Source organism: Drosophila ananassae, chromosome 2R (assembly GCF_017639315.1).
Source record: "Drosophila ananassae strain 14024-0371.13 chromosome 2R, ASM1763931v2, whole genome shotgun sequence".
NCBI lineage: Eukaryota > Metazoa > Arthropoda > Insecta > Diptera > Drosophilidae > Drosophila > Drosophila ananassae.
In genome coordinates, this window is record NC_057928.1 from 10,372,309 (window position 1) to 10,399,524 (window position 27,216).

The following is a 27,216-nucleotide window of genomic DNA, read 5'->3' on the forward strand; positions in this document are numbered from 1 at the left end:
TAATATAGGAATTCGTAATGGGCCCTCAATACTAATAGTGATATGCCTTCCTCATTTTTTTTAGCTTGCAAACTCATTTAAACCCAACATCTTAAAAGTCACTCGATAAGAAAAAACATCGATAATCCCAATAGTATATCGATGTTTTCAAAATAGATGTTTCTCCACCTCTAATGTTTACCCGATGTTTCCACCTCTAACAAGCACAGCCAAAAAACGTTCACGGAAAATAATAGCCACTGTTTCGACGAAGCCTGTGCGGAAAATCATAAAAATCAGCCAATCGGTAAAATCCGGTGACGTGTGGCGTATACCCGAGAACGCGAATAGTGCACGTGCAGATCGTTTGAGAGCCCGCCACTCCCCTGCTTTCCATTCCGATGTTTCGCCAGCTCTGCGGATGATATTTGGAAAGCAAGCGAAAAAAAATGCAAAATAAAGTGAAATACCAGTGCCTCGCAGGAGAGGAGCGCCCGTCCGGAGCGCTTTTCTGCCAATAGTTGTCGGTGGGGGGAAAAGGTGCGTTTTTTTCCATTTTCCGATATCGGTGTGTGAAAAGTTTCTACTGCAGTCCATTTTTCTCTACGTGCGTGTGCTGATGTGTGTGTTTGTGTGTGTGTGTGAGGTGGAGTGGGTCTTTGTAAAAAAAAAAAATGCCTTTACATAATTACATAGCCGAATCAGGGGTTTTTCTTTGCATTCCATTGCAGTGGATGGCCGAAAATTACATAAAAACAGCAAGCGAAAAGATTTGTGCGTGAAAAGTACGCGGCGGAGTCCATCTTTCGTTCTATTTACTCGCGGCTGTTGAATTTATGTCAAATTGGTAACACACACACCCATACACACAGACAGATCGTGTGCAGGCCCTAGCTGCATGTGTGTGTGTGTGTTGGTGAGACAGAGAGAGAGATTGAGAGAGCGGGAGCCAAAGCGCCAAAGAGCACTGCAAGAGAGAGAGAGAGAGAGTGGGGAGCCCGCGAATGATAAACAAAGTTTAAAAAAACCGTTGTAAAAAAAAATTAAAAAAATAAATAAAATAATGATTAAATGTTAATTGTTTTAGTTAGTATGTGTTTGTTTTTGTAGTAGTTTTTGTCTAAAAATTAAATACTAAATTATTTAATATTTTTAGGGCTAGAGGATAGTGCCATGTCTGAGAGAAGCAGTTAGCTGATAACACACACACACACACACACACACACACACACACACACAAATAAATAAATAAAAAATTACAAATTAATAATCAGCCAACAGGAGAAGTACAAACATTAAAAGTGTAGTTGTGATCGAAAATCGAAAGTGTGAAGCATTTTCTAAAAATAGTTTCAAATCTAAATTCAAATTCTCAGTGGAAACAAAACACAAAATCAATAAATATTAAAAAAAAAACAATTAAGGAGAAGGCGCTCTAGTCGCCACTAGAATTTGGATATAATATTTCGTCGAAGGACCATCTCGCCAAAAGGACTCTTCCAAAATGTCCACTCTGGACGCGCGCAACAACTCGGCGATGATGAAGCGGGCCGAGCAGCTGAAGCGGTGGGAGGAATCGGACACTAACCGGGCCGCCCCCACACCCCGCGCCGAGCACGGCCGACGGATCAAGTTCACCTCCGGATGCGTCTTCCTGGCCGCCTGCCTCTCGGGGGACAAGGCTGAGGTCATCCAGCTCCTGGACCAGGGAGCCGACATCAATACAGCCAACGTGGATGGACTCACTGCCCTGCACCAGGTAGGATTTTAAATAAAAATTATTAAAATTAAAGAGAACTCCCCCAGAGACTACTTTGATTAAAGAAATCCCTTTTTTTTTTGAAAGAGAATAGGTTGCATCATTGGGGTCTGCTGCTCATTGAGGGGGTGGAGGGTGGAGGGTGGAGCGTGGTGGGGCAAGCTGGTGGTGCAATTTCGAAACTGTTGCGTCCAACAGCGGTGCTGACGTGGGCCGCACGGTGGGGCAATAGCATGGCTCACTGAACAAAATAATTAATTTGGCATAACAGTGTTCAGCAAGTCTTATAGTATTTAATAAAAAATATTTGTAAAAAAAATTATTTGAAATATAATATTTTTTATTAGACCAATTCCCACCCACTGTACCCCCTTTCTACAATTGTTTTTTGTTGCGTATTTAGTGTCTCCCCCTCACCCGCCTCGAAAACAATTCAAATATTAACAAATTCGAAAAAAAAAAAAATTCCTAATGCAAGCCGACGATTTACAATTCGAATGAATGCCCAGAAACGCCAGAAAACAACAGAAACTGGCAACAGAAAGGCAGAAAACGGCCAACAGGCATAAGCATTAAATAAGAAAAATACGAAATTTTTCTATTTTTAACAGTCTAGAAAAACATACAATACTATAGAAAGCACATCACATATCACATATGTACATATCGAAAGGCCAAAGATTTTCGCAAAATCATTTTCATTTTCATGTTTTTGTCTTCCTTCGTTTTTGTTTTTTATTTAATGCCAAAAGAATAAAAACTTGCATGATTTCAGCTGGCAAAGAATAGCAAATTAAACTAGCGTTTTTTATATCCTAAATTAAAAGAGAAATAAATAAAAATTAATTAATAAATTATTAATAATTGAAATCCTTCTTTTTTTGATATTTCCAAAGCAACATAATTGTGTTCTATTCAGAAAAGTATTTTTTAATCAAAGAAAACTAGCATTATTTATTTCTTGAATTAAAAAAGATAGAAATAAATACCTAAGGAAAAAATAAATAAAATAATAATAGAAATTATTCTCCTCCTGTACTCTACTTTTTCTAACAAATAAAACTAGCCTTTTTTATCTTAATTTTAAATTAAAATATAAATAAATAACTAACTAAAAGGAGGAATTATTAATTTTTTGAACAATTAAAATTAGTATTTTTCATAATAATTTTAAACTAAATTAGAGAGAAATCAATAGCTAACTAGGGAAAGGAAATAAACTAGGAATAAATAAATAAAATAATAACAGAAATCCTTCTCTTTCTCTACAGATTAAATACGGTTTAAAGAATTATTTATTTTTTTTTTAACAAAATGAAACTAGTCTTTGTTGTATCTTAATCTTAAATTAAAATAGAAAGAAATAAATAACTAACAGGGGAAAGAAAGAAATCCGTCTATGTTCTATTCCCAACCCAGATCAATCAAAGAAATGGTTTTATTTTTTACCAAAAAAATGCAATTTAAATGGCTTATTAAAAGTGTGTGTTTTGGGGCTTGGCCAATGGCCACTAAGGCCTCTGCCTCTCGAGTGCTCCAGTTCTCTTTAATTGATTCTAATTATGCTGCGCCAGAGTCAGAGTCGTAGCATTTCTTTCACCGTTTAACCGCGGCGCACTTGTTAGCTTTTTTTTTTAGATAAATAGCAGGGGCTAGGCTAGACTAGACTAGCTAGCTAGCAAGTGCACTGTAATTACGGCAACAGCCACTGCAATAAGAAATAATAATAATAACAATGGGAAAAGAGTGCAAACGTTTTGAATTACCGGCTGCCACAATGTATGCGGTGCAAGTGCGACCGCAACCTGCGGCTATTTGCCTCACTAGCTTGGTGGCTTGGTAGCTTGCTAGTTGTTGTGCTAAAATGCAAACAAAATTTGAAATTCAGTTTATTATTATAATTATCTTATCGGCCGCATTTACATGCCACTAATGGCTGCAAAAATCCGCCCCCGCTTTCGCTTGGGATTTCATGTTTCTCGCTTTCCATTCGCATGTTTACAATTATATCTATATCTTTTTTCTATTTTTTTTTTTATAATGTTTGGGCCTTCCATTCATAAAGCATTGACAAACCAGAGAAAGAGAAAAAAAAAACGGCAAGGCGGCAGGCACCACACCTGCAACACATTTTCAATGGCATGCGACACGAGTTGCAGACTCGCGGGATACTCGCGGGGCACAGTGGTTAGGGATTCATATTTTTCAATGAATATTAAATTTTGTATTCAAGATAATTTTGGGCCAATTTTAGTTACTACTTAGTAATCAGATTTAACTAGAAACTAACATAAATATGCTAATTAACTGGCAAATAATACAAATCGTTAGTTATTTGTTGGTTAAATACTTCTAAATCAATATTTATTTAATGAAAAATATCTAAAAGTAATAAAATACCTCTTAGTAATCATATTTAATCAAAAAATAATCTAACTATTCTAATAAACTGACAACCGAACATTAGTTATTTAGAGTTTAAGTCGTTTCATTAAAATAACTATTTGAAAATAAATTACCAGAAGTTGGAAAGACTTCTTAGCAATCATATTTAACCAAAAGAAATTAACCAAAACTTTCAAATCAATATTTATTTAATGTATAATTTAAAAAAATAATAAAATACTACTTAATAATTATAATCACATTTAAACAAAAACTACCTAACTATTCTAATAAATAGACCCCCGAGTATTAGTTATTTAGTGTTTGAATCGTTTGATTGCAATAATTAATTAAAAAAAGTAACTTAGGAATCACAAAATTAAGCTTAAAAAGCAAATAGTTATAAAAAATATGAATAATCTAATAATAATTAAAATCATTTTCTTAAAGTAACTTAAAAAACCATTAAATAATATTATAGAAACCATGATATATAAATAAAAAAACAATAAAATCCTTAAGAAAAAACCACTTTGGCCCACTGTGCGCCATTACCTTGGACTTTATGCGAGTGATGTTGACTGATGGAGAGGAAAATAGGGGAGGGGCTGGGGAGGCCAAGGATTGGAGCTAGCAGTGACCATGCCAGTGTGTCCATGTCGTTGGCTGACTTTGATTTTGATTTTGATTTTGGCCTACAGGCGGGGAATTATCAAAGAAATGGCCATAAATTACGGCTGTTTACAAGCCGTTCGAGCCGTGAAGCAGTTCAAGGATAATGGGAGGCTCTCTCCTCTCTCTGATATATTCTTTTCGAGAATTTTATTTCACGGTCGCCACATTTTACACTTGAATTGGTAGTTGGCGAGTGTGTGTTTTTTTGGCAAAAGGTGTATAAATAGAACATTTTTGGAGGAAATACGTGGGCATCAGACTGACCGCAATCTATAGGTGGATTTTGTTCCCAAAACCATCCGGAAATTGTTGCTAATTATAAGCAGATGAGTAAGCTATTCTAACCTAATGCCAATTAGCAATTGGCTAATATTTAATTATGAAATTATTTTGTCAAAAAGTTACAAACTAAACTCTGAATCTCTGACAATCTGTGATCTGATCGTGAGTCCTGCCGGTTGGCGGTTGGCGGCATGCCTCTTCCCAAATACATAAAGTGAGATGTGTTATATGTTGTATGTTTGTTGTCGGCTAACGCGCTTTAACGCTTTTGACGCTATTGACGTGTTTTCTAACCTTGGCCCGGTTCTCGACGGACTGACGGGACAGACCCGACCGATCAGACCGACCAGACAGCTGTTGAAACGCACAGTATCCAACAGATACACAGATACAAATCAAATATCCTCAACTCGGATGATAGTTGTATATAAATGGATGCGGTCGCTACACTTGATTTGATTTATTTCTCGTTTCGTGTTTTACACCAAAAATAACAAACGATTCTAGCCAAGCTAGCTCTATGCCAGATACAGATACAGATACAGATACAGTTTGGATGTGATGTCTGCAGTTCGCAGATTGCCGCCAGTATCTAAAAGTTGTATCTGCTTTTGTGCGTTGCATAATACCATTTGAAGCAATAGCTAAGGCAGTCTCGGAGATGGCAGTCTATGACTGGGGCGGCACTCACTGCCTACAAAATGTATGCCATTAAAAATGTTTTATTTTACAATCGAGTTTCTCTTGCTTGCTTGACTTAGGCCTCTCCTTCTTTCTTCTGTTGCCAATTCTATATACTATATACTATATAGAGACTATGTATACACATTTTGCTTACACGCGCCGTCGAAATCTGTGAGCTATTTTATGGATAAACGAAGAGATGCCAGCGGGAACTATACGAAAAATGCTATACTTTGGCAGTCTTCTGACCCACAAATAGTCGATTGCAGAGTTATGTATTCTATAAATCAGTATTACATAGACTTTTTCACACTCCAAAGGCAATCTTGAGTAAATAGACACTCGAGTGATAAGTTCTAGTTACAAAATGTAGTTATTAGCTATTAGATATTATTCTAGAAATATTATAGATTCTCTAGAACTCTAAGTAGTTTGTTTAAATTATTATTTTGTGGCATGTTCTTTTTTTGTTCACACTCTTCCTGCCATGCCGCCACCTGGTAGGCCAAAAAAAGCCAAATATTCAGCTGATATCAATAGTTATACAATTTGGCAAAGCTATGCCAGGCATTTCGGTTGGAAAACCCATCGAGACACATGAGAAGCCAGCCAACAAAATGTATTTGAAGGCTAGAATATATTTCACACCGAACAAATGCCTCAAAATCGGCCAGATATATACACATATCTATATATATTGTTCTATATATCATATGGTTTATGTAGAGTCTGTTGGCTTTCATCTCGTGGCGCTAATTCAAATTTGTAATTTATTGAACTCAAGCGGTTGGATTTTTTATTTTTTTTTGCCATTTTGCATTAAAAATATACATCAAGAGGTCATTGAGTGTTCAAGAATGTTTCTTAAAATGTATATTAAAATGTAATAAATCGTTTAATCTTATGTGCCAGTTGGAACAATAAATAAACATTCCTACAATGTACATATATATAATTCCCTGAAAAGGAAGCTCTTCTACTGCCATTTTCCATTCATTAAAAAAGAGTAAGCCAGGCCATTGAGTTTATAAGCCAGAATTATGGCAGAAAAAAAGGGAAAAAAGAGGACCGGCAAATGGAGCGCGTAATGAGCCACGTTAAGCTGTTTGCTGATTCTCTAGCTCTGGCTGTGGCCCACGCTGCGTATACGTAATGGGACGAGGTGAATAACATTTGAGGCGTGCAGCAAAATGCCGCTCAATGGCGTGCCAAAAACAAAAGGCTAAACTTAGCATGCAACGTAAAATTTTGTTTTGTAAAAAAAAAAAATAGCTCTGGCGATGCTCTGACATTAAAACAGGGCCAGAGACAGACAAGACCTTATCATGGGCCAGAGCTGGGGGGCCAGTTTATCAAAATTGTTCATAATTAATTAATTGTCTGCGTTCCAGATTTGCAAAATGGTTTGGCGTTGGCCCACCCGCCGTCTAGCCTTTGTTTTTTTTTTTATTTTTTTCTGCGAAATGGAAATTGCTTTTGGATTTTTAAAACGCCAAACGGCATAAAGTCACTTTGAACCTCAACAACAGTAAAGACAATTTAAATTAACATATGCCGGAGAAGCGGAGAATCGGAGAAAAGAATGGAAAAAGAACCGCGAAGAACGAGAGAGTCTTCTCTGGTCATTTGATTTCTATAAAGCCTACTGCCTAGCCTATAATCTTCAATCTGTTTGTTTGAAAATAAAATAAAATATGCTAATAGTATTATCACGCCTGTCGCGAGCCCAGATAACGAGGCTTTCAATGGCATTCCAAATTACTGATAAATACTGTTCAAATTTTCTGATTTCGAATAGAGTTTTGGCGCCTCGGGTCTCCTCTTTTTACTTTCTTTTCTTTCGGCTTTTGCACCAAAGAATGCTTATCGGCATTTGCAACTAACATACAAGGCGTTGTCGACTCGAACGGAATACATATTGTTATGGGGCTGGGTTCGGTTCGGTTCTTCGCTTCGCCTCTACAGACCACAGATAGCAGCCCCCAAAGAAGCGCCCGGGCTGGAGTCACTGGCGATGATATCATCATTGTCGGTCGGCTGGTCGACTGGTCGCATTGGAAGACGTCTAGGCTGGTTCGGCGGAAATCCGCATAAACAACCGAATATTGCTATAGACTCTCTGCTCTGTGTATGTTTACTTTAACGTTTTTAGCAAGATAAACAGACAGTTTTAGTACATTGTACTAGCTCTTATAAAAAAAAAAAGGGGGGGAATTCGAACAAAATCTGGAAAGAACCGACAAAGCTCTTCTACGAATCTGGCTTTTAAAATGTTTACTAATTATGGTCTGGGAAATTTTAATTTTATATTAAAAACATTACAAACAAAGATTTTAAGGCGAATAAAGGAAAAATTTACTCTTTCAAGGGTGTAGGAATTTTTATTATTTAATATAAAGAACATTTATTTTTTTCTTAAAATATTAAATAGAAAGATTTTAAGGCTTAAAAGGGTTAGATAGACGCTTTTAAGGGTTTAGGATTGTGTAAAATTTAATATATTAATATTTAGTTTTAGGGAAAAGTTAGTATTTTGTGAGGAGAATATTAAATACCAAGATTTCAAGGCTCTAGAGGGATAAATAGACGTTTTGAAGGATGTTGTAGTTTTTGGTATTTAATATTGGGAGTTGGTATATTTTAGAGAAAAATATTAAATACAATTATAATAAGGATAAAAAGGGATAAATAAAACGCTTTAAAGGAGAAGTTATATATTTTTATATATATACTATATATTTTATGTAATTATATATATTTTAATATTTTTTATATATTTTAAGGGTAAAAGAAAGTCATTTCCGTTTACTTTTCATTGTGAAGTGGATGGTATAGATGAGGTTTTTTTAGATAAGGCATTTCTATAATTAATTATTTAAGTAATATATTCTATACATATATTATAAGTTATAAGTTAGAAATTGATAATATATTCTATAAGTAATTGATTCTGTATGAACCTAATTATTATAATCTCAAACTTGATTTATTCTTACAGGCCTGCATCGATGACAATCTAGACATGGTTGAGTTTCTGGTAGAGCGTGGTGCGGATATCAACCGGCAGGACAATGAAGGATGGACGCCACTGCATGCTACCGCTTCCTGCGGGTGAGAAAAATAATTAAATATTTATATTTTCATGCCAATCTATAATAATAATAATAACTCGTTAAATAGGTTCATGAGCATAGCTCGGTATCTAGTGGAGAACGGCGCTGATGTGGCCGCCGTGAACAGCGATGGTGACTTGGCCCTGGACCTGGCCATCGATGTCCAGCACATGGCCATGATTCACTACATGGAGAAGATGGTGCAGGAGCTGAACATTGATGTGGAGCAGGCCCGCAAGGCCGAGGAGCAGGCGATGCTGAACGATGCCAAAAAGTGGCTGAGAAGTGACGCCGCCGAGGTGGACAGGCCGCATCCGAAGACCGGTGCCACGGCGCTACATGTGGCGGCTGCCAAGGGTTATACGAAAGTCCTGAGTCTGCTGCTGGCCGGCCGGGGCAATGTCGATCGCCAGGATAACGATGGATGGACGCCATTGCATGCGGCAGCGCACTGGGGCCAGCGGGAGACGGCCGAGATGCTGGTGGAGTCATTGGCCGACATGGACATACGGAATTATGCCGGCCACTCCTGCATCGATGTGGCCGATCGGAAGATAGTCAAGTTCATGGAAGATCTGCGGGCCAACAAGCGCAACAAGCGGCGACCATCTAGTCAAATCAGGTAGCCATTATCACTCATAAAAAGTAAAATAAATATTTAATTAATTATTGTATTTTTTTATTTAGCAGAATCTCAGATGCAATTGAAAACCATGTGGAGAAGACGCCCACGAAACTGGTGCGCGTGGAAGTGAGAACTGATGCCACAAAGGATGGTGTGTACAACTCAGCAACTACTCTTTTGATTCAAAAATGCCGCATATTAAAAACGAAAAAGATTTCTTTGGTTTTTCGCACACACACACTCTTGTGTTCGTCCTGATCATTATCCTGTTTAGGTTCTCATGCGCGCTAGTCTGTTGTTTTTGGAGCATTTAATCGTAAAACATTTGCCACTGCCTCTCGTCATGTTTGTATTATTTTCCTGCATAGATTTCCATAATCATTCATTCGTAGCACCCTCTCGAATCTCTATCTCTGTATATGTACTTTCTTTCTCTATATCTCTGTACTTGTGCCTTGTCTTTTGCTTGTAAATCACGCACACACTGCAGCTGCCAGCAGCTCAAGTGATCCTGCCGAAGCCGTGGCTTCAAGTCCCAATGCCGTTGAAGTGGATGCTGAGAATGATCCGGCCAGTGGCCAAAAGGGCTCCGAGAGCGACTCTGAGGAGATGAGCGATTCCACAGAGAGCTCACACTCGACCAGCCTGTCCGAGAGCGAAGGTAGTCGGCATTTGTTTTGCGTCCTGCCCCGAGGATCTATCCTTAGAACCCTATGCGTGCTAAGCCCTAAAATAAAGTCACTAACTATATGGTTTTCTACTGATATTAAGAGGTTCTAATCCTTGTTATTAATATCCTTTTCAGCGGAAAATGTCAAGCCTAATCAACAGATTCATGCCGCCGAACATCCCGCCGAGGAGGAGGCACCCTGGAGACGCAAGTTGCCACGCACATCCAACGACAGTCCCACTAATAATCGTGAGTTTTAGTTATTGTTTTTATATATTAGATTATCTAACTGTATTATCCTTTTAGAAGTTCCTGATAGAGAGCTCAGCAGCAATAGCTCAGAGACCGCCAACGACGTCATCTTGCGACGCACCCAGAGCTTCGAAAATGATCAAAAGTGAGTTGAAAGCCAGCAAGAACTAATCAAGAGACAGAAATGCGTGCCATAAACACACAACACAAACACTCATCACAGATTAACCTACATTTTGAATATATTATATTCTTCAATCATTAATCTGAGACAAAAGATTCGAGCCACAGCTTGGTTTGGCTTTGCAGTTTGCGTTTTGCATTTGAATTAAATATAATACTTTGCTTATCATTGTTCTCACACTCACACCACCTTCATAGTCACAGAACCACATTTAATAACAAGCCATTTATTGATAACAAAAATAGAATTTTATGCGAATGGTATCACGATTCCACAAAAAAAAATACTTATCATTCAGAGTACTCTGTTTTGTGAATCAGAGGCCAGTTGGCATTCAAACTGGAAGCGCAAACTGCAAAAGCAAAACTAGAAAGCAGCAAAGTTACTTATTGATTTTAAATTATTTTCATTTGCTCTATATATATTTTTTTCTCCGTGTTTAATAAATAAAACAAAAATAAAACCAATTGTATGTCACCAACGCACCACCAAAAAAAAAACAACAAACAAAAAAAAACTCATCAAAACGCTTATCCAAAAATCTAACCTGCCCGCTCGCTCGCTCGCCTCCGCCCACCTGCTCTGCCTCCGTCCGCCCACCTGCCTGCACGACCGCCCATCGCCCACCGCCCACCTGTGTATCTAAATCTGTATCTGACAGATTCTATCAAAAGTACAATGAACTGCGAGCCCGCATAAAGGCCAATTCCTGTCCCATTCTGCCAGCAACGGCGGCTGCTCAGGCGAATGCGAATGCGAACTCGAATGCCACTGCTGCCACAAATTCCAATAACAATAATAATCTAAGTAGCAATAATAATAATAATAACAATAATAATAACAAAAGTGCTCTGCTGTTGGGATCAACAACAACAACAACACCAACCAGTACATACAACAACACGCACTCGAACACCAACAATACACCAACTCCTCCTCAACAACATCAACCAGCAGCAGTAGCAGTAGCAGCATCGCCATCGGCATCGGCTTCAAATCAATTATATAGCGTACAAAGATCGGCCTCACTCAAAGATAACTCAATGTTCTACAGGTTTGTTTTCCATACACCATGATCCTTAAAAAGATCAGATCAGATCAGATCAGATCAGATTTGGTTAAAGGATCACATAACACTATCTAAGGAAAGAGCCTCTAAGAGGCAGATCATAGTCATACCTTTAATAATAAAACTGACCCTGATCTGATCTGATCTTAAAGGATAGTCACGCCTAATCATAGCTATTAACCTCCCTAATTAGTAACTACTAACCTATATGCTTTCGCTTAGCTTCTTCTCGTCTACACTTCCAGAACTCAAACTCATTGCACCAAACTCTATTTAACATTACTTTCCTAGGCCACGCACCAATGTCGTCCACTTATCTTGGCTGTGTTCTCTTTAATCTTGTAAAATATATAATTAATAATATTATTATTCCTTCCTCTAGGAAACCGACAGTCACTGTTGCCACGCCCACAAGCACAGCATCTCCGGCAAGTCCAGCAATTGGAGTCACCCCACCCATACGCAGGTGAGTCTTGAATAGAAATCTTTTTCTTTTAGAAGATATATAAACATGTATTGTCGATCGGTGGTTATAGCCAAGTTTCAGCCAAGGGTACAGGACAGAGCAACAACGGCAGCTCGTCCACGGCCAGTGCCAGTGCCAGTGATGCGGAGAGCTCCAAGCCGCCGCCCAAGCAGTCGGCCGGCAATATAATCAAGAACTTCTTCAAGTAATAAAAAAAAAAGCTAATCACCAAGCTGTTTCTTTCGCTGTTCATGTTGAAGCTAACCCTGCTGCTAGACGGCTGCTAATCCTTAAGAATCCTTAAAATTTTTGGCTACTTTTAAAGAGCATGTGTTTTTTGAAAGAATAACCCCAGCGATGAGCTAGGTCTTGAATGTTTTTGTTCCTCTTCTAAGGCTCGAAAGGATAAAAATCTTATAATATATAATTTCTAATCCTTTATCGTCCATATCCTTGTAGATCCTTTGTGCCACCGGTACGTGACGAGGAGAGTGAAACGCAGCGCAAGGCCCACGCCAAGCGAGTCAGGGAGACCCGCCGTTCCACCCAGGGCGTCACCCTCGACGAGATCAAGAGCGCCGAGGAGTTGGTCAAAAAGAAGAATCTTGGCATGGCCAACAATAACAATAATAACAACAACAACACGACTACAACCAGCAGCAGCGTAAGTACTCCCGAGTCCAAAAGTAACTCCCCAGAATCATTCTCACAAAATCTCACAACAAAAATCAAAATCCAAACATTTCACACTTCGAGCAGCAACAGGATGTATCAGCCCCATAGTATCATACATTTAGAGAATCGATAGCTCCATAGCTGTAGATCATGTAGATCGATTACAGTGTCCACCCACAAACATTCAGACCACATCCATCCACTCTACTCTACTCCAATGTTGGAAAAAAAAACACACCAGATCAGAAAGAAACAATTGCTTTTATGGTTATGGTGTCCCCCTTCCCGGTCTCTGTTTATGTGTTAGTGTATGTTCGCCCACGCACACTATATTATTAAAGAATATAAAATAGTATTTACTAAAAATTAGTAACTATTTTAGCGACTATCAAGTAGCGAAGAGAATGCAACAGAGTTGGCCCTGAAAAGTATGCTTTTATCAGCTCAGCTTCTTAAAAGGTCTTGAACCCCTCTGAAGCTTGATTATAATTGTAATAATAATGAAAACCTGTTGCAGTCTGGTTTATATTGTCACCCCTTCAATCACCACTTCAATCAGCGACTCATCCATCAATCAGTTCTCATTCAGTTTCGTTGATTATTCGTTTTGTGATCGATCGCCAGATCACATTTAACCAATCAAGTTGATTTTCTTGCCGCCACCGCCGCCGCCAACGCCCAGCTCTGCTCCGCTCTGCCCCCGCCCAGCCACGCCCCTTTTCGATGTTATAGCTTTATTTATTTTTTTTTTATGATTTCCAATCATCATCCAATCGCCAGAGAGAGAGATCAGTGAACCATATAGTGTAATTACCATTCCGAGTTGTATTTATTTTCTTTTTTAAACAAAGTTTCTTAAGTTATCTGTATGTTCTGTACTACTTGGTAGGCTCTACTACGAATAGTTTTTAATTATTATTTATTGTATGTCTATGGAATATGTTGATGATTATCATTTTGCATGTCCCACTTGCATGAGTATTCGAACTTGATTCGAACTTTCGAATTTATTTAAAAAAAATGTGGAGGACCTCTTTTGATTTTTGTTTTCTTCGAAAAACACACACACTCGCGTTCATCGCCTTAGGACAACTGTTTTTTTATTTGTTCCGAACTAATATTATTAACAGAACGAATCAAGCTCGTCATCCGCCACTCCATCCTCGATCGCCAGCGACAGGGATCAGGAGCAGGAGCAGGAGCAGGATCAGCCGCCGCAGGAGCAGCAGCCACCGCCACCGCCCACCACACCGCCGCCAACACTAATTCCCACCGACGAGACGGAGATCGAGGAGGTCCAGATCCCCTCCAGCGACTCGGCCCAGCAGAGTGTCAATGACACCACTGCCAGTTTCACGCTGGCCGCTCCAAGGAGATCCCTATCCGGAGATGCGGATGCCAACAGCGATGCCGAAGTGGATCAGGCCGTGGTCAGTGCCAGCTATACGATAGTTTCCCGGCGGGACAAGCAGCCCGATAGCCAAGCCGACAGTGCGGAGACTTCCACTCAAAAGACTGATTCAGTTGCCAAATCATCGAGTATAGAGAGTCGGGCGGAGGAGCCACATGCCACCAGGCCCACGGATCTGCCACTGATTCCAGCCCAAGCGACGGAGGCCATCAAGTCATCCTCGGCGGCCACCACGCCGGCGGCCCTCGAGAGTCCGGTGCGTTTGAGGGACAAGAGGGGCCTCTCCAGCAGTCAGGATGCGGAAACAAAGTCCGACACTGCCTCGCCGGTGTCCTCTCATCCGGATTTCAATGCGAGGGACTCCCTGCTCAGTCTGTACGCCCGACGAACAACGGACGGCAGTGGTGGTGGCTCTGGTGCTCCCTCGTCCTCGTCCACTTCCACTTCCACATCGGCTGCAGAGCGGCGTCCGTCTTGGCGCCTCAAGTTCGATGCCGGCTCCAAGGTATGCCCACTCCACCTATCCCCCACTCGACTAGCCGATAGCCTAATCCCAACTCTGTGACATAAAGACTATAGTTCGATGGGTCGGATGGCCCAGCCACCCGAATATCTATCTTAATCTCTAAGTGTAGCATGGATGTATCTTACTTAGCGTGTAAATAATAAAATATCCTTGCTTTAGCCGATTTTTTATAGATTTTTTAACATTGGTTTTTAGATTAAGTTTATTTGCCATTTATATTTTATTTTTATAAAAAATATAAACTATTTTAGGTTTCAAATTTGATTTGGAAATTATTGTTAAAAGGTTCTAGAAGTTTTGAAATTTCACTGCCTGCCTCGACTTATTTATTAAATTATATTTTAATTTTCTTAAGTTTCTTTTAGGAATTTTATGTTTTTAATCGCTTGGTATATCTTTAAGTTAAGCCTGATTTTATAGCCTGATTATAGTGTTATGTCTGCATTATTTAATTAAGGTTTTAGTTCATGTGTAAATAATAAAACATTCGCCTTTGAAACATTGATGTTTTCTGTACATACTGACTCTGAAGCTAAAAACTGCTTATTAATCTGGCTGATCTTGGCTTTAATAACACTTATTAGGCCTTAATTCTTGTCACTAACAGTAGCATGCCATTTAATCTATATATTTTATATCTATTTGTTAATTTTCTATTTAAAAACTAATCCCAAATGGTTCATGGACATGAATAGAAACGGCTTAGCCTAGGTTCTGGGTTGTGGGCTCTAATCGAAAAGACTTGTTAATAAATACTAAATGTAAAGTATTAACTAATTCCCGCTGCATTCCGAATGAATCAAGACACGGCATAGCTTCTTGTAAGACAAAGTAAACACATGGCACACAAAACGACAAACAAACCCGATAAACATTTCAAAACATAACTCTTGAACTCTTTAAAAGTGATGGAATATTTTTAAAAATAAATACTAATGGTGTATCTTATTCCCATGCAGTTTAAGCTCGAGGACATAACCAGTGGAGGCACATATCCGCCCAACAACAGCACTATTATACCCAGTGCTCCGGCGGTAATGGCGGCTGCCAACTTATCCACCGCAACCGGAGTCCAAAGGCGCATCAGCAGTGGTCCCAATGCACGTAAGTCTTCTCTCAATTTCTGTTTAAGATTTATATTTGAATGGAATCTTCGCCTTTTCAGTAAATGCTTCAAATCAGTCGCTCAACTCGGTGGGCCGTCCTGTTTCTGCGCCCAGCGAGAGCACCAACAACAGCTCCTATGCCACGCCCGCAGCGCGGAAATATGAGACCACCTCCACGGGGACGACGACCACAACAACGGCGGCCACATCCACTACCAACAGCTCCTCCAACTCAGTGTCTGCAACCAGTGCCAATCATGCTGCGGCTACGGCTACGGCTACCAATGCCACGGCAAACCATGACGATAAAGGTGGATTTTTAACTTGTTTGTTAGTTAATTTAATATTAATTTTAATATATATTTTATGATCTTAATTAGATAACGACAAGGAGAACGACAACCGCACCCAGACCGTCATACAAAGGAGGCGCAAGCCGAAGCGCAGATCCACCGGCGTGGTGCACATCGATATGGATGTGAGTATTTATAACTGATGCTGATACGTTAAAGATACATCATTTTCGTGCCTAATTGCCAGGCAGGGCTGTTTGTCAGAATAAATTAGCCGTTCGGCTTGCCAACTATTCCCATCTGAACGCTAATTAGTCGAGTGATTAAGAATGTACTTAAATTTCTTTTGTTTTCATCGCAGGAACTGGATCCGGAGCGTCAGAACGAATCGTCCAACAACGACAACGAAGACAAAGAGAAGGAGGTGAGTCTTCCCCATAGAATATATTTATTTAAGAATACATATGTGTATATCTCCATGAGGTAACTACCAACAACAATTGTATAGATTTTTTCGCACCTTTTGCCAAGTAATTATAATTTGTGTCAGCCGCAGCGCAATCTTTTGGTTTCTGCCTCCGTCACATCGTGCCACAATTTTAGAATCCACTCCGCGTCCTTCAAAGTTAGCTGGTGCGTCTTCTGCTCAGTCTCAGTCTGGTCCAATTAGCGGGCGACCCAAAAATGAAATTATTATTATGTTATTTTGCCATTTTGTGGCGCACGTGTCATTGTGGCTTTTGAATTTTGTGGCTTTCGTTGTAAGTGCAAGGTCTGAAAATCTGAAAATCCTTTCATGGCCGAGGTCAGAACTATTAGTGCGCATCCAATTTGCAACGAAGAAAAAAACCTGTTAACAATTTATTTGAGCAAGTGTCAGCGCCGGTGTCACCTATTATTAAAAACTGACACAATTTCTGAGTGCATCTCTGCTGGCTTGTTTCTTAAACAGATTATTAATTGTTTTGTTCATTGGACTATCTAACAGCCGTCAAGAGCTAGACATTCTAAGTCTATTATTCAACTAGTTCTGCTAATAATACCTCTTTAAAAAAGAGGATGGAGTCTATAGCCTTAGAAACTTCTAAGAAATGAGTGTCTAATCCATTAAACCCCAAAAGATCCATCTAAACGTGGCAGACCAGATGACGCTGACGGTGTGTCACTCGCCTCTTGATTGACGATGTCAAGTGTCTCGCATTGTGCTCTGCACTTTTTTTGGGAAAATCACTTTCACAATCGTTTCTCTAGACAGTTTTGCATTCTCTAACAAATTGGTCAATTACCGAGGCACGACCCAAAACAATACAATTGTACAATTTATAATAATAAGAAGGAAAAGCATCACGTACACGTACGTTGAACTTTGTTTTTGGCCACTGCAGGCGCATTTTGTGGCTAAAATTATAACAGTTTGCAACAGAAGGCATTTGCTTCCTCATTTCTCCCGTGGCAAAGGGAGCGAGGCAATAGTCATGGGCTATTTATAGTCCGGAAAAATGCATTTTCAACGAAAGTGTAAACTTCGAGGGGCGTGCTGTTCGCTTTTTGGCCTGTCCTGGCCCAGTTATGAGGGGGGAAGAAGTTCCCTCTCCCTCCCAAGAAAACTCCTCCTATTTGTGATAATTTTAGAGAAAAAACTAAAATAGTTTCTCATGCTCTTCTCATGTCAATGACTTTTTTTCGCCTTTTGGCCCAGTTAATGCCCAGTGCTCTCTTTTCTCTGCTGCTGTTGCTGGTGGTGCCTCTGTGACCCCAGCATAGTTAACAGTTTTGCGTCTCGGACATTGGGCCAAATACGTGTGCGATTTACTAATTTTAGCCGCAGACACGGGCCAACACAGCGGGCCCCCGAAACCAGGTGAAAACGCACATTTTCCCCCCCCAAAATCCCCAATCTCCCAATTTTTCTCTGAAATACATTTCTCATGTGCGCAATTTCAAGTGAAAATTCGCCTTAATTTTTCACCTCGCCGTTGTCGTCTTGTTTTCATATTTGGTTTTTATAATATTCCGGATTATTTGTGTTATTTTCCGGCTTTTTCTTCTCTTCAAAAATATCTCTTAACTATCTACGTCGTTGGGGGAACTCTTTGGTTTCCCGGCTCCGGCTACGGCTACGACTACGTCTCTCTTTCGTATTTATATCCGATCGGGTACGGCAAGTTCGCTTTCAAATAAAACATTTCAGATCGCCTGCAAGCGGCACAGTTGAGTTTCGTGCGGCCAGCACACCGGATCATCTCAGTTCAACCTCAGCCAATCAATCCACATTCAGCCAGCAATCCAATCCAAAACCAGTCTAAACTTTAATGTAAATCCCAATTAAAGAGGCGAATTCAATACGTCAAGTGCAACTAGAGACCTAAACCGAAAACCAAAACCACAAAAGCTGTCGAGAATGTGTCAAAGAATAGTTGATAGTTGAAATAGGTGGATCCAGTGGATCAGTTTACCCCCTGGGACTGTGACAGATGGTGGAGGAGGAGGCTGGGGCCAAGCTCCAAGTTGATTTGACTGCCAACTAGTTGATTGCCTTTTTTGGCCAACTCTCCAAAGCTGCTTCTGCCAATATGGTCAAATATTTTGATAGGATTTTAATTTGATTTCGTGACTTATTTGTTTTGGTATAAAATGTTAAAGTTCAACAAGATCTACTTAGTGAACAGCTTTTTTAGAAAATGTTTTTAAAAAGTTTAAAGATATTTTCATTTCCTAATCCCCTTAATATTGCCTCAGCGACCACCAGTTCATCCATCTTCTTCATGACACAACAGATTCATTTCTAGATGATATTAGACAAATGTTTAAATTACCAAACAAAAGAAGGCACAAATGAGGAAAATTATTGCAAAATGCCAAACATTTAGGCATTTTTTTTTTTTGGTGAAAATTGCGAGAAAAACGCCGCTTCATTCATAGGCGGCTGTCGTCGTCCTATAGATAGACTTTTATATATAGGAAGATGTAGAGAATAATTCCTAGTAGGAAACAGACACAGCCCCTCATAAATTGTATGCATTGGAAAATGGCTATTTTGCTTCTATTTTTTTTTATTTTTATTTTTGTTTTGTGTTTGTTTTGTATCGCGTGGGTGGAGTAGGATTGAGGAGCATCAACTTAGAGAAACAAATAAATAGCAGGCCGGCTGGGGGATAGTCACTCATTCCCCTCATATATCACGTTTTTGTATGTGTTTTCGATCAAGAGCATCCCGTTGTTAAAACACAAGGTAGGGGGTACAAAAAGCCCCACAAAATCCAAAAGGAAAATTGTCAAAATTTACGGTTTGACGTCATTTTCCCGATTGGTGGTTTACCGGGCTGGAATTGCGGACGTCCAACCGCTTCCACAAACCACATGTTAATATTGCGTTCTCTGGCGTTCTATTGAAAGATCCGTTGGGTATACTATATCCCCCAGAATATATACATAGATCCCCCACCTCATCCACACTCGTGTAAACATCAAGAAGAGTTGTTTGTTTTTCCTTCATCTGTGTTTATGCCAAAATTCATGATCGTTTTGGTTGTTCGAGTTCGCTTTGATTATAATTGTAATTGCCTTATGTGAGCACATCCCAAAATGGAATACGAATTAATCAGATTCGAAGTTGGAATGCCCTTCAATTGCAATTTATCTCTCACTGTTTTGGGGTCTAATTGAGTTTGTTTCTTTACGAAATCCAATTAAAAGTGTTTAGTTTAATTGGATTTCTTCTTAAAAGTGTAGGGGAGTGGGAAAAGTCTATTAAAAGTCTAAGAAGGATAGAGTATTGTTTGAAATGTGGTTTTGGTTTGTCTCTTTAAGTCCGATTGCACTCTGGCATTGTCGATTGATTTACAAACTGGTGGCTAATGGACTTCCCCCAATTATAGTACCCAGCAGCGAGATGTCCTTTCGCTCGAGAACCCGTACCCAGGCGCCGTTGCCCAGTCGCCGGCGATCTCTGTCCTCCAGCTCCAGGATGAATCCTTCGAGCGGCGGATCGGGAGTTTACAACTACAATGGGAGTAGCTACAATGGATCGAGTGGCAGCAGTGGTCGTCCACTGAGCACCGGCTACTTCCCCAGCAGCAGCGGCACCTCCAGCTACCAGAGTCCCTACGCCAGTGTGTATAGCTCCAGGGAGAGCCTGTACGGCGGAGGCGGAGGTGGACGCAGCTCCTATGGTAATCGCTACGAATACGGAAGCTCCAAGTATCAGTTCATCAGTAGCTCGCAGCACAATCAGAATCACTATTCGAATAACCAACATTCCCATCCGGCTTCGTCAGCTCAGGCCGCAAATGCCTCATCTGCCGCCACTTCAAGCTCCTCCTCCATAGCTTCCTCCCTGGCTGCGCAGCCGGGCACTAAAATGCAAACCATGCAACACGGCAACCGCTACTATCTGCAACTGCAGCCCACCGCCTCTGCCACAGCTTCATCCGCTTCGCCGGCGTCCGGTGGAGGCCACCACCATCATTATAGCCACCTGATGGTGGGCAAGTCCCTCAGTCACAATTATGTCCCGTCTAAAGCCGTCTCTGCTTTCTCCTCTTCTCTGTCCACCGTCTCCTCCTCGTCATCCAACTCCACTTCCACCACGAACGGAACAGCCAGCGGTGGCGGCTACGACAGTTCCAGGTACAATCCCAGTTCGTACTCCTCGGCGGGCTCTTCGTACTCGGCCAGCGATCGCTATGTCAGTCCCTACTCGAGCAGCTATGACAACGGGGTGACCACCGCCTCGCTCAGTTTCAAGTCCCCCGGCCTGAGCTCCTCCAACTCGTTCAAAGGGTCGCGTCTTCTGAAAACCAAGTCCCTGTCGGCCTCGAATAGTAGCCTCAGTGGAGCTTATGGCAACACACCAGCTAGTAGCACTAGTACCAGTGGAGTGTCAAGTGCTGGAGCCACAGTGGCCGCCATTGCAGCCACAAGGAGTAATTCCCTCAGGGAGCAGGAACGAAAGTCTAGGAATCGCACCAGATCAAGGAGTGCTGCCCAGAGATCCATCAGTGCTTCCTCGGAGAAGAGCGAGGGTTATGAAGTAAGAAGGTTTTAGAGTAAGAGGTTTCCCTTACTATGTTGTTGGTAGTTTTATTTATTTAATTTTTAATTATTTATAAATAATATTAAATAATAATTAATCTTTCAGAGTGGCAGCGAAAGAACCTCTCGCTCCCGACTGGGCAGCTCCGCGAGTACAGCCACCACAAGTGAGTCGAAGAGTTCCGGAAGCGACAAGGCGGAGAATGGCGATGGCATCGACTACAAGGCTCTCTGGGAGGCGGCCAAGTGAGTCAACCTCTAATATTTATCAATAAATATTAATTGAATAAATCCCTTTTTAGATTGGAAAACGATAAGCTGAAGCAGATGCTCAAACAGAAGGACGATGAGGTCGTACAGACGCGTGCCACACTCGAAAGATTCGCCAACGCCGTAAGTAGCCATCAGTCATGCCCCTAACCTGCCACGCCCACATCCCAAACAAATAATATATTACATAAATAAACTCTAAGCAGTAACCAACAAAAACAACACGCAAACACTATAAAAACTCAGTTTTTATTCAAAATATTACACCTGCACCTAAGAAACCCCTCTAGATTTCTAGACATTTTCGCTGCCTTTCTTTTCCTCTCATGTGAAGCTTATAGCTCGCGCTTACCTTCTCTTTTCCCCCCCGATCTTAAACATATATATCTCTGATCCTGTTGAACAACAATAAAATAAAATAAAAAAAAACAACACAACAACTGAACAAGAAAAACCAAAGAAAAACAAATCAAAATCCAAAAACGCAAACGAAAAAAAAAATCTTGTTTTTCATTTCACATTCGCAGACATCGAAAAATTCACTTTCTGAGATTGAGAAACGCGAAAGAAGAGCTATGGAACGGAAGCTTTCCGAGTTGGAAGAAGAGCTCAAGGTAATTACATAACGTGTCCTTTTGCCATCCTCCCCATAAGCGTTTTGAAAAAGTTTTTAACGCCCGAAGCCGCTGTTCTTTTTGCCGTTTTGTGTTCTGAGAACAGGACTCGAAATTGACTGCCGTTTTTGTTAATTATGATTTGGCCAACCTTATATTACCTTTTTATTTTGTATCCTTTGAGCCTTCGATGCATGCCAAGGACACTGCTTTCGTCTGTTTTAATTCCCTGATATGTTGATATCTTTAAAATCATAAAAAAGTTTAAACTATTTGTTTTAATGATTGAAACATATCTGAAACAATGTTTTTTTTAATCCTATTTATTTAAGCAAATTGTTCTGTTTTTATAACCATAAATTAAATCATTCTTCCCTCCCTGCTATGATCCTGCACTCGTTTCTTCGCACCGAGTTGGAGTAAACGATTCTGTCACCCTTTCGAGTTATTTAATTGCTTTTACTTTTGGCCAAATGCGATATTTACACAAAATAGAGAACACCTAGAGTCGACTAGATGTGTATTCTGTGTGTGTGTGAATGCATTGGCTTCTGTGGCAGAGACCCGATTTTATTTGAAATTGATTTCACCCCAAAAGACCTGTGTACAGATCATACATATGTATATATGATTTATTTAGTGCCGCTGTACAGTGAAGCGATTGCTTTGATTTTCGTTGCCTAATTATTTCTATTTTTCCCCCGAATGTTAAGTCATCATTATTCGTGTGATCCAGATCATCTCATCATAAACTCTGATTTCTGTGTGTTTTTGTTTTCTTTTGTTTCCTCAAAAATATATATACACAACAGCAACAACAAACATCAGACATGTTCTCATCCAAAAGACATATAATATATCTCTTCAGACCATTATGTTTCTCTGTCATATCGCTCTATATCTCTGTCATTTGTCCGCCAATCATTGTCATTGTCATTGTCAGTCTCACCAATCGTCACATTATTATGATTTCTGGTCACTGTCCCCATGCGTTTACACGTTATACGTTACACGTTTATCGTTATCGCACCTAATTAATTGTAAAAAAAAATATAAAAATTAAACATAAAATTAAAACAAAGCGCTCTCATTCAAAAACGCTCACTCAAATTTGTTTTTCTTTTCTCTCTCTTCCCACGCGCCTCATCGATCGAACAAACAATCGAACAAAACTGTCGAAAATATCGATAATCGCAATAATCGCTCAAATAATCAAAAATATATATATAAAACATCCGTTTCTTCACTTGTTTTTCTTGCGTCGCCGCTGTGCTGTTTCTTTGTCACTTGCGTCCTTTTATTTTCTTGTGTGATTTTAGCTATTGCAGAAGCTAAAGACTGAGAACGACCGTCTGCGAGCCGAGAATCGGGCCCTCACCCGGGTCGTCTCGAAGCTGACCACCTCGGCTCAGAGTCAGCTGGCCAAGACCAAATAGATCAGAGCTGAGACCCCAAAAGCATTTAGATTGCCCAGCACCAGCACCCACAGCTCCCAAAACCAAAAAAATTTACATTTCAACACCCCCAAACACACACTCTTTCCCTGCTCAATCGCACAATGTCGCGGATATCGTTATCGTTTCTAAAATATACATATATACAATACTATAATTAACACACTTTGATGTCGTTACGAATATATATAAACATATGATCAAAATAAGCATAACCAAGTATCAAACTTTTGATGTATTTGTTCATTAGAGAGTGCAACAAGTAACAATAACTAAATGTATCTTAGCTAAATTAAGTTCACATTGAGCTCATTGGCTTTGGACTGGTCACACTATTGGTAATATAACTATAAAACATACTACAACTCCAAGGGAGCAACCTTAATACTCGTTAGATCCTTAGTAAATTTTAACTCTCACAGCTGGAGATAGTTTCTGCTTGTTTTTGGTAACTTCAATTAGTTTAGGAAAAAGAGTTTTCGAATTTATAATAACGGGATTTCTGAAACTGATTTTGAGATCAATGTGACCATTTCTCTTTATTTCTGAAATTAAGGTCACATTTTAATTGCATCAAAGTCAGTTTTATGAAAAACTTAATATACTTGATATCAAACTATATTGTATGGGAACTATAGAACTAGTTAATCAAAACCAAATCACTTAAATCAAAGTTAAACTCATCGAAACCAACGAGATCAACCATCAAGCCCCCACCATTATAATTAAATAAATGAAATAAAAACAGCATCAGCGAGTTGCGGCCCAAGGATCAGCTAGCTATATACATATATGAAGGCTACCTACCTATACGAACATCAGTGGGAGCTGAAGTGGTCTAGTTGGTGATACTGGAAGCTTAATGGTAAATGCCCCACCACTGACACTGATTTGAGCCATATTCTATGAACCTGCGTCCCAAATATTATGAGCTGGCTGTTGTTTTGTTGTTATACACATACCACATAATAAATGAATATAATAAAATATATTTTAGCTATAACTGTGTCATGGAGTGTTTCAAAACTTGTATAGAAATTAAGAATCGTTTATCGTTAATAAATTTTATGGCTTTAAAAAACATCATTTTTGAACTGGAAACTTTTTGAAACACTCTAATGTGTACATACCACATTAAATACTTCCTAATACTATACTTTATAAATAATATCTAAACTTTAAACTATGAATTTAAACCTCTTGTTGTTAATATTGTTACCAGTGTTATCTGCTATTTCGTTTATCCTTTTGTCTGTGTTCTCGAAATACAAGAATATGATCTTAAGATGATCTTAAGTTATACAATATATGAAATAAACAAGAATTTTTCCCATTGTCGTTTCTATTGAACTTATTGTTGTTTGCTTTTGTAAACCTCCCCATAGGGTGGGGTGTACATTTTACTAAAGAGATTCGTATCAAGCATTCTTCAAATTCATGGAACCATCCGACATTTTATGACCGATCGTCTATAGCTCGCTTATCATAGCACACGACACGAGTCATACAATATATATTGTATATTTATATACATTTATGATAAAGAACACACCACTCAGATTTCTCAGATACAATTATCCAAGCTCCTATACGTCCAGAGTTGTAGTTTTGTGGTTAAGTGCATGTTATCTGGTTTTTTTTTTTATTCCTACACGAGATTAGGGCGTTCAGATCAGATGATTTCCATATCTTAGGTAATTACTAATTGTTTGTTGTTGTTTCTGTTGTTGTTGCTGCTGTGGCTGTGGCTGCGGTTGCTGCATCCAAAATAAAAAGAAAAAAAAATAATAATCAATAAGCATGCCCCAAGCACATCTAACCCCCCGCCATAATTGTACAATAATTGTAGTATTTTTATAATTTTTATTAATTTAATTTAATCTCCTCCCTCTCGACAGCAACTCGATACCTACAAAACGGATAATCATCGCCTGAAGGAGGAGAACGCCGCGTTGATTAGAGTAATTAGCAAATTAAGTAAATGAAATTATGTTTTACTTTCAATGTATGTCTGAGAACCTATATCATCGAGATGCAACAATTTTACTTTATTAACCAGCTACGAGAAGGCTGAAAAAAAAACAAGGATGAGGATCGTGAACAGAGTCGTTAGAGCGAAATGCGCGGAAAATTTCAAAATTTGTTTATTATTTGTGTTAGGCATTTAAGCATTAGGTGAAACCATGTTTCAAATATCGTTGAGAATTGTTTCGTTCGTTTTTATATAAACACAAAAAAGAAAACCAACAAAAAAATCAAAGTAAAATCTTATGTATTTGGTCAAATTTTTATATGCGAAATAGATAAAATTATAAATAAACTTAAACAAGTCAAGCTTACGCCTGAATTGTAAAATTGATCAGACGAGGATTATGAACTAAGCAATGAAAATTGAAAATTCGAAAGCGAAAAACAAAAAACAAAAACCTTTAAATACAAACTGAGAACATATTCATCAAATGAGCCCTAGTTACAGAATTAGTTTAACTACATACGTATATAAACATATACATATATATATATTTTTTCATATATAAATTATATATACACATTACATATTATATATATATATATACATACATATATATATATTTAAAGCAACCGAATCATAAGTTCAACATTTCAATGTGTAATATCATCAAGGATCCTGAGTCGGAGATGTTTCGAAACCAGCCCACGCGTCAACTTACTAAGTGTAATCATTATATCATCCAATTGTAATTGTGTTTAGTGCTGCAGATATATAGGCATCGATCGGTGGAACGCTAATCAAAACGCTATGCTCTGTATATGTATTTGTATACATTACCAATCCCTTAAACTGAGGAGTCCTTATTGCCGAGTCCTTATTGGCGCTACGTATATATAATATATACTATCTGGATAGCTTTCACCCGGCAGATGCATATTATTATTTTTATAATTTGGAGTACTTTAAGTTAAGCAGACACTTTTAGTTTTCTTCTTCACTTGGAAACGTATTATATACATATACTACATCGTACTATATTTTAAAAATGATCATACGCATATTTCTGTTATTTATTAAATTCGCTTAAGAGATTTGTGTTACTCGTAAATGGAAACGATAATCAAGCATAAACAAACATAAAAACGTGAATTGTGTAATATGTAAAACTGTTTGAGAAAATATTTAAGAAACTTTAATTCAAATACGAAACTTAATAAATGTGATCGCAAGCAAACTGAACTTTTTATTATCAATTGGAATTGGGAAGGAAGTGATCTTTCTTTCTGTTTATGATTCTGAGAAGTCTTTTTTTAATTGGATGAGATTGCGGTGATATCACAAAGCCAAGGTTTATGATTTAATTGGCAACAATTATTACGTACTTTTATTTTACTGCTGATATCTAGAATATATGATGCAGAAATTGTGGTAAGAATTCTTCAAGGTGTGTTTTTGATTGGGTGAACTAATGATTATTATTTTTAGCTTTTAAAAGATTCTGAAAACTTAAAGTTTGTAGTATCGAGAAAAAATAAATCTCTATCTAAATTAAATCCCTTTAAAAAATCCAATATATTTATATTATTTAAATATTCCGATTTTTAGGCACATCCATCATTTTAAATATTTTTTACCTTGGTTTAGATGATTTCAAATTAAATTTCACCTCTTTTTTTGAGTGAATATAAAGCAGTGTCGATTACTGATATGGGAAACTA

General features: G+C 38.8%; 1 protein-coding gene across 36 annotated transcripts; it reads left to right on the plus strand.

Moving 5' to 3' along the window:
- Window positions 1-149: 149 nt before the first annotated feature.
- Window positions 150-26,732, plus strand: LOC6506400 (protein phosphatase 1 regulatory subunit 12A). Of its 36 annotated transcripts, XR_006507055.1 has the most exons (22): window positions 150-519; window positions 1,254-1,738; window positions 8,763-8,875; window positions 8,945-9,499; window positions 9,565-9,653; window positions 9,993-10,163; window positions 10,308-10,421; window positions 10,479-10,569; window positions 11,270-11,662; window positions 12,060-12,143; window positions 12,214-12,348; window positions 12,603-12,807; window positions 13,949-14,734; window positions 15,715-15,859; window positions 15,921-16,172; window positions 16,242-16,339; window positions 16,516-16,578; window positions 21,295-21,434; window positions 21,491-21,581; window positions 21,986-22,072; window positions 23,392-24,391; window positions 25,425-25,617. XR_006507055.1 is itself a non-coding variant. In XM_032453682.2 (21 exons), exons 2-21 carry the CDS (start codon window positions 1,484-1,486, stop codon window positions 25,509-25,511), a joined length of 3,954 nt encoding a protein of 1,317 aa, XP_032309573.1. In that variant the 5' UTR covers window positions 150-519; window positions 1,254-1,483; the 3' UTR covers window positions 25,512-26,732. The 36 variants fall into 36 exon arrangements, 35 of the variants coding, with proteins under 35 accessions (XP_032309573.1, XP_044570642.1, XP_032309569.1 ...); XM_032453682.2 differs by lacking the exon at window positions 23,392-24,391 and having other exon boundaries at window positions 25,425-26,732; XM_044714707.1 differs by lacking the exon at window positions 25,425-25,617 and having other exon boundaries at window positions 150-547; window positions 23,392-24,876.
- The last annotated feature ends 484 nt before the right edge of the window (window positions 26,733-27,216 follow it).

Bases quoted from the DNA above. Each gene is read 5' to 3' on its own strand.
- LOC6506400 (XM_044714707.1), top strand. From the start codon at position 1,484: ATGTCCACTCTGGACGCGCGCAACAACTCGGCGATGATGAAGCGGGCC. The intron at 8,876-8,944 runs GTGAGAAAAATA...CTCGTTAAATAG, and splicing joins CATGCTACCGCTTCCTGCGG to GTTCATGAGCATAGCTCGGT. The intron at 10,164-10,307 runs GTAGTCGGCATT...TATCCTTTTCAG, and splicing joins CAGCCTGTCCGAGAGCGAAG to CGGAAAATGTCAAGCCTAAT.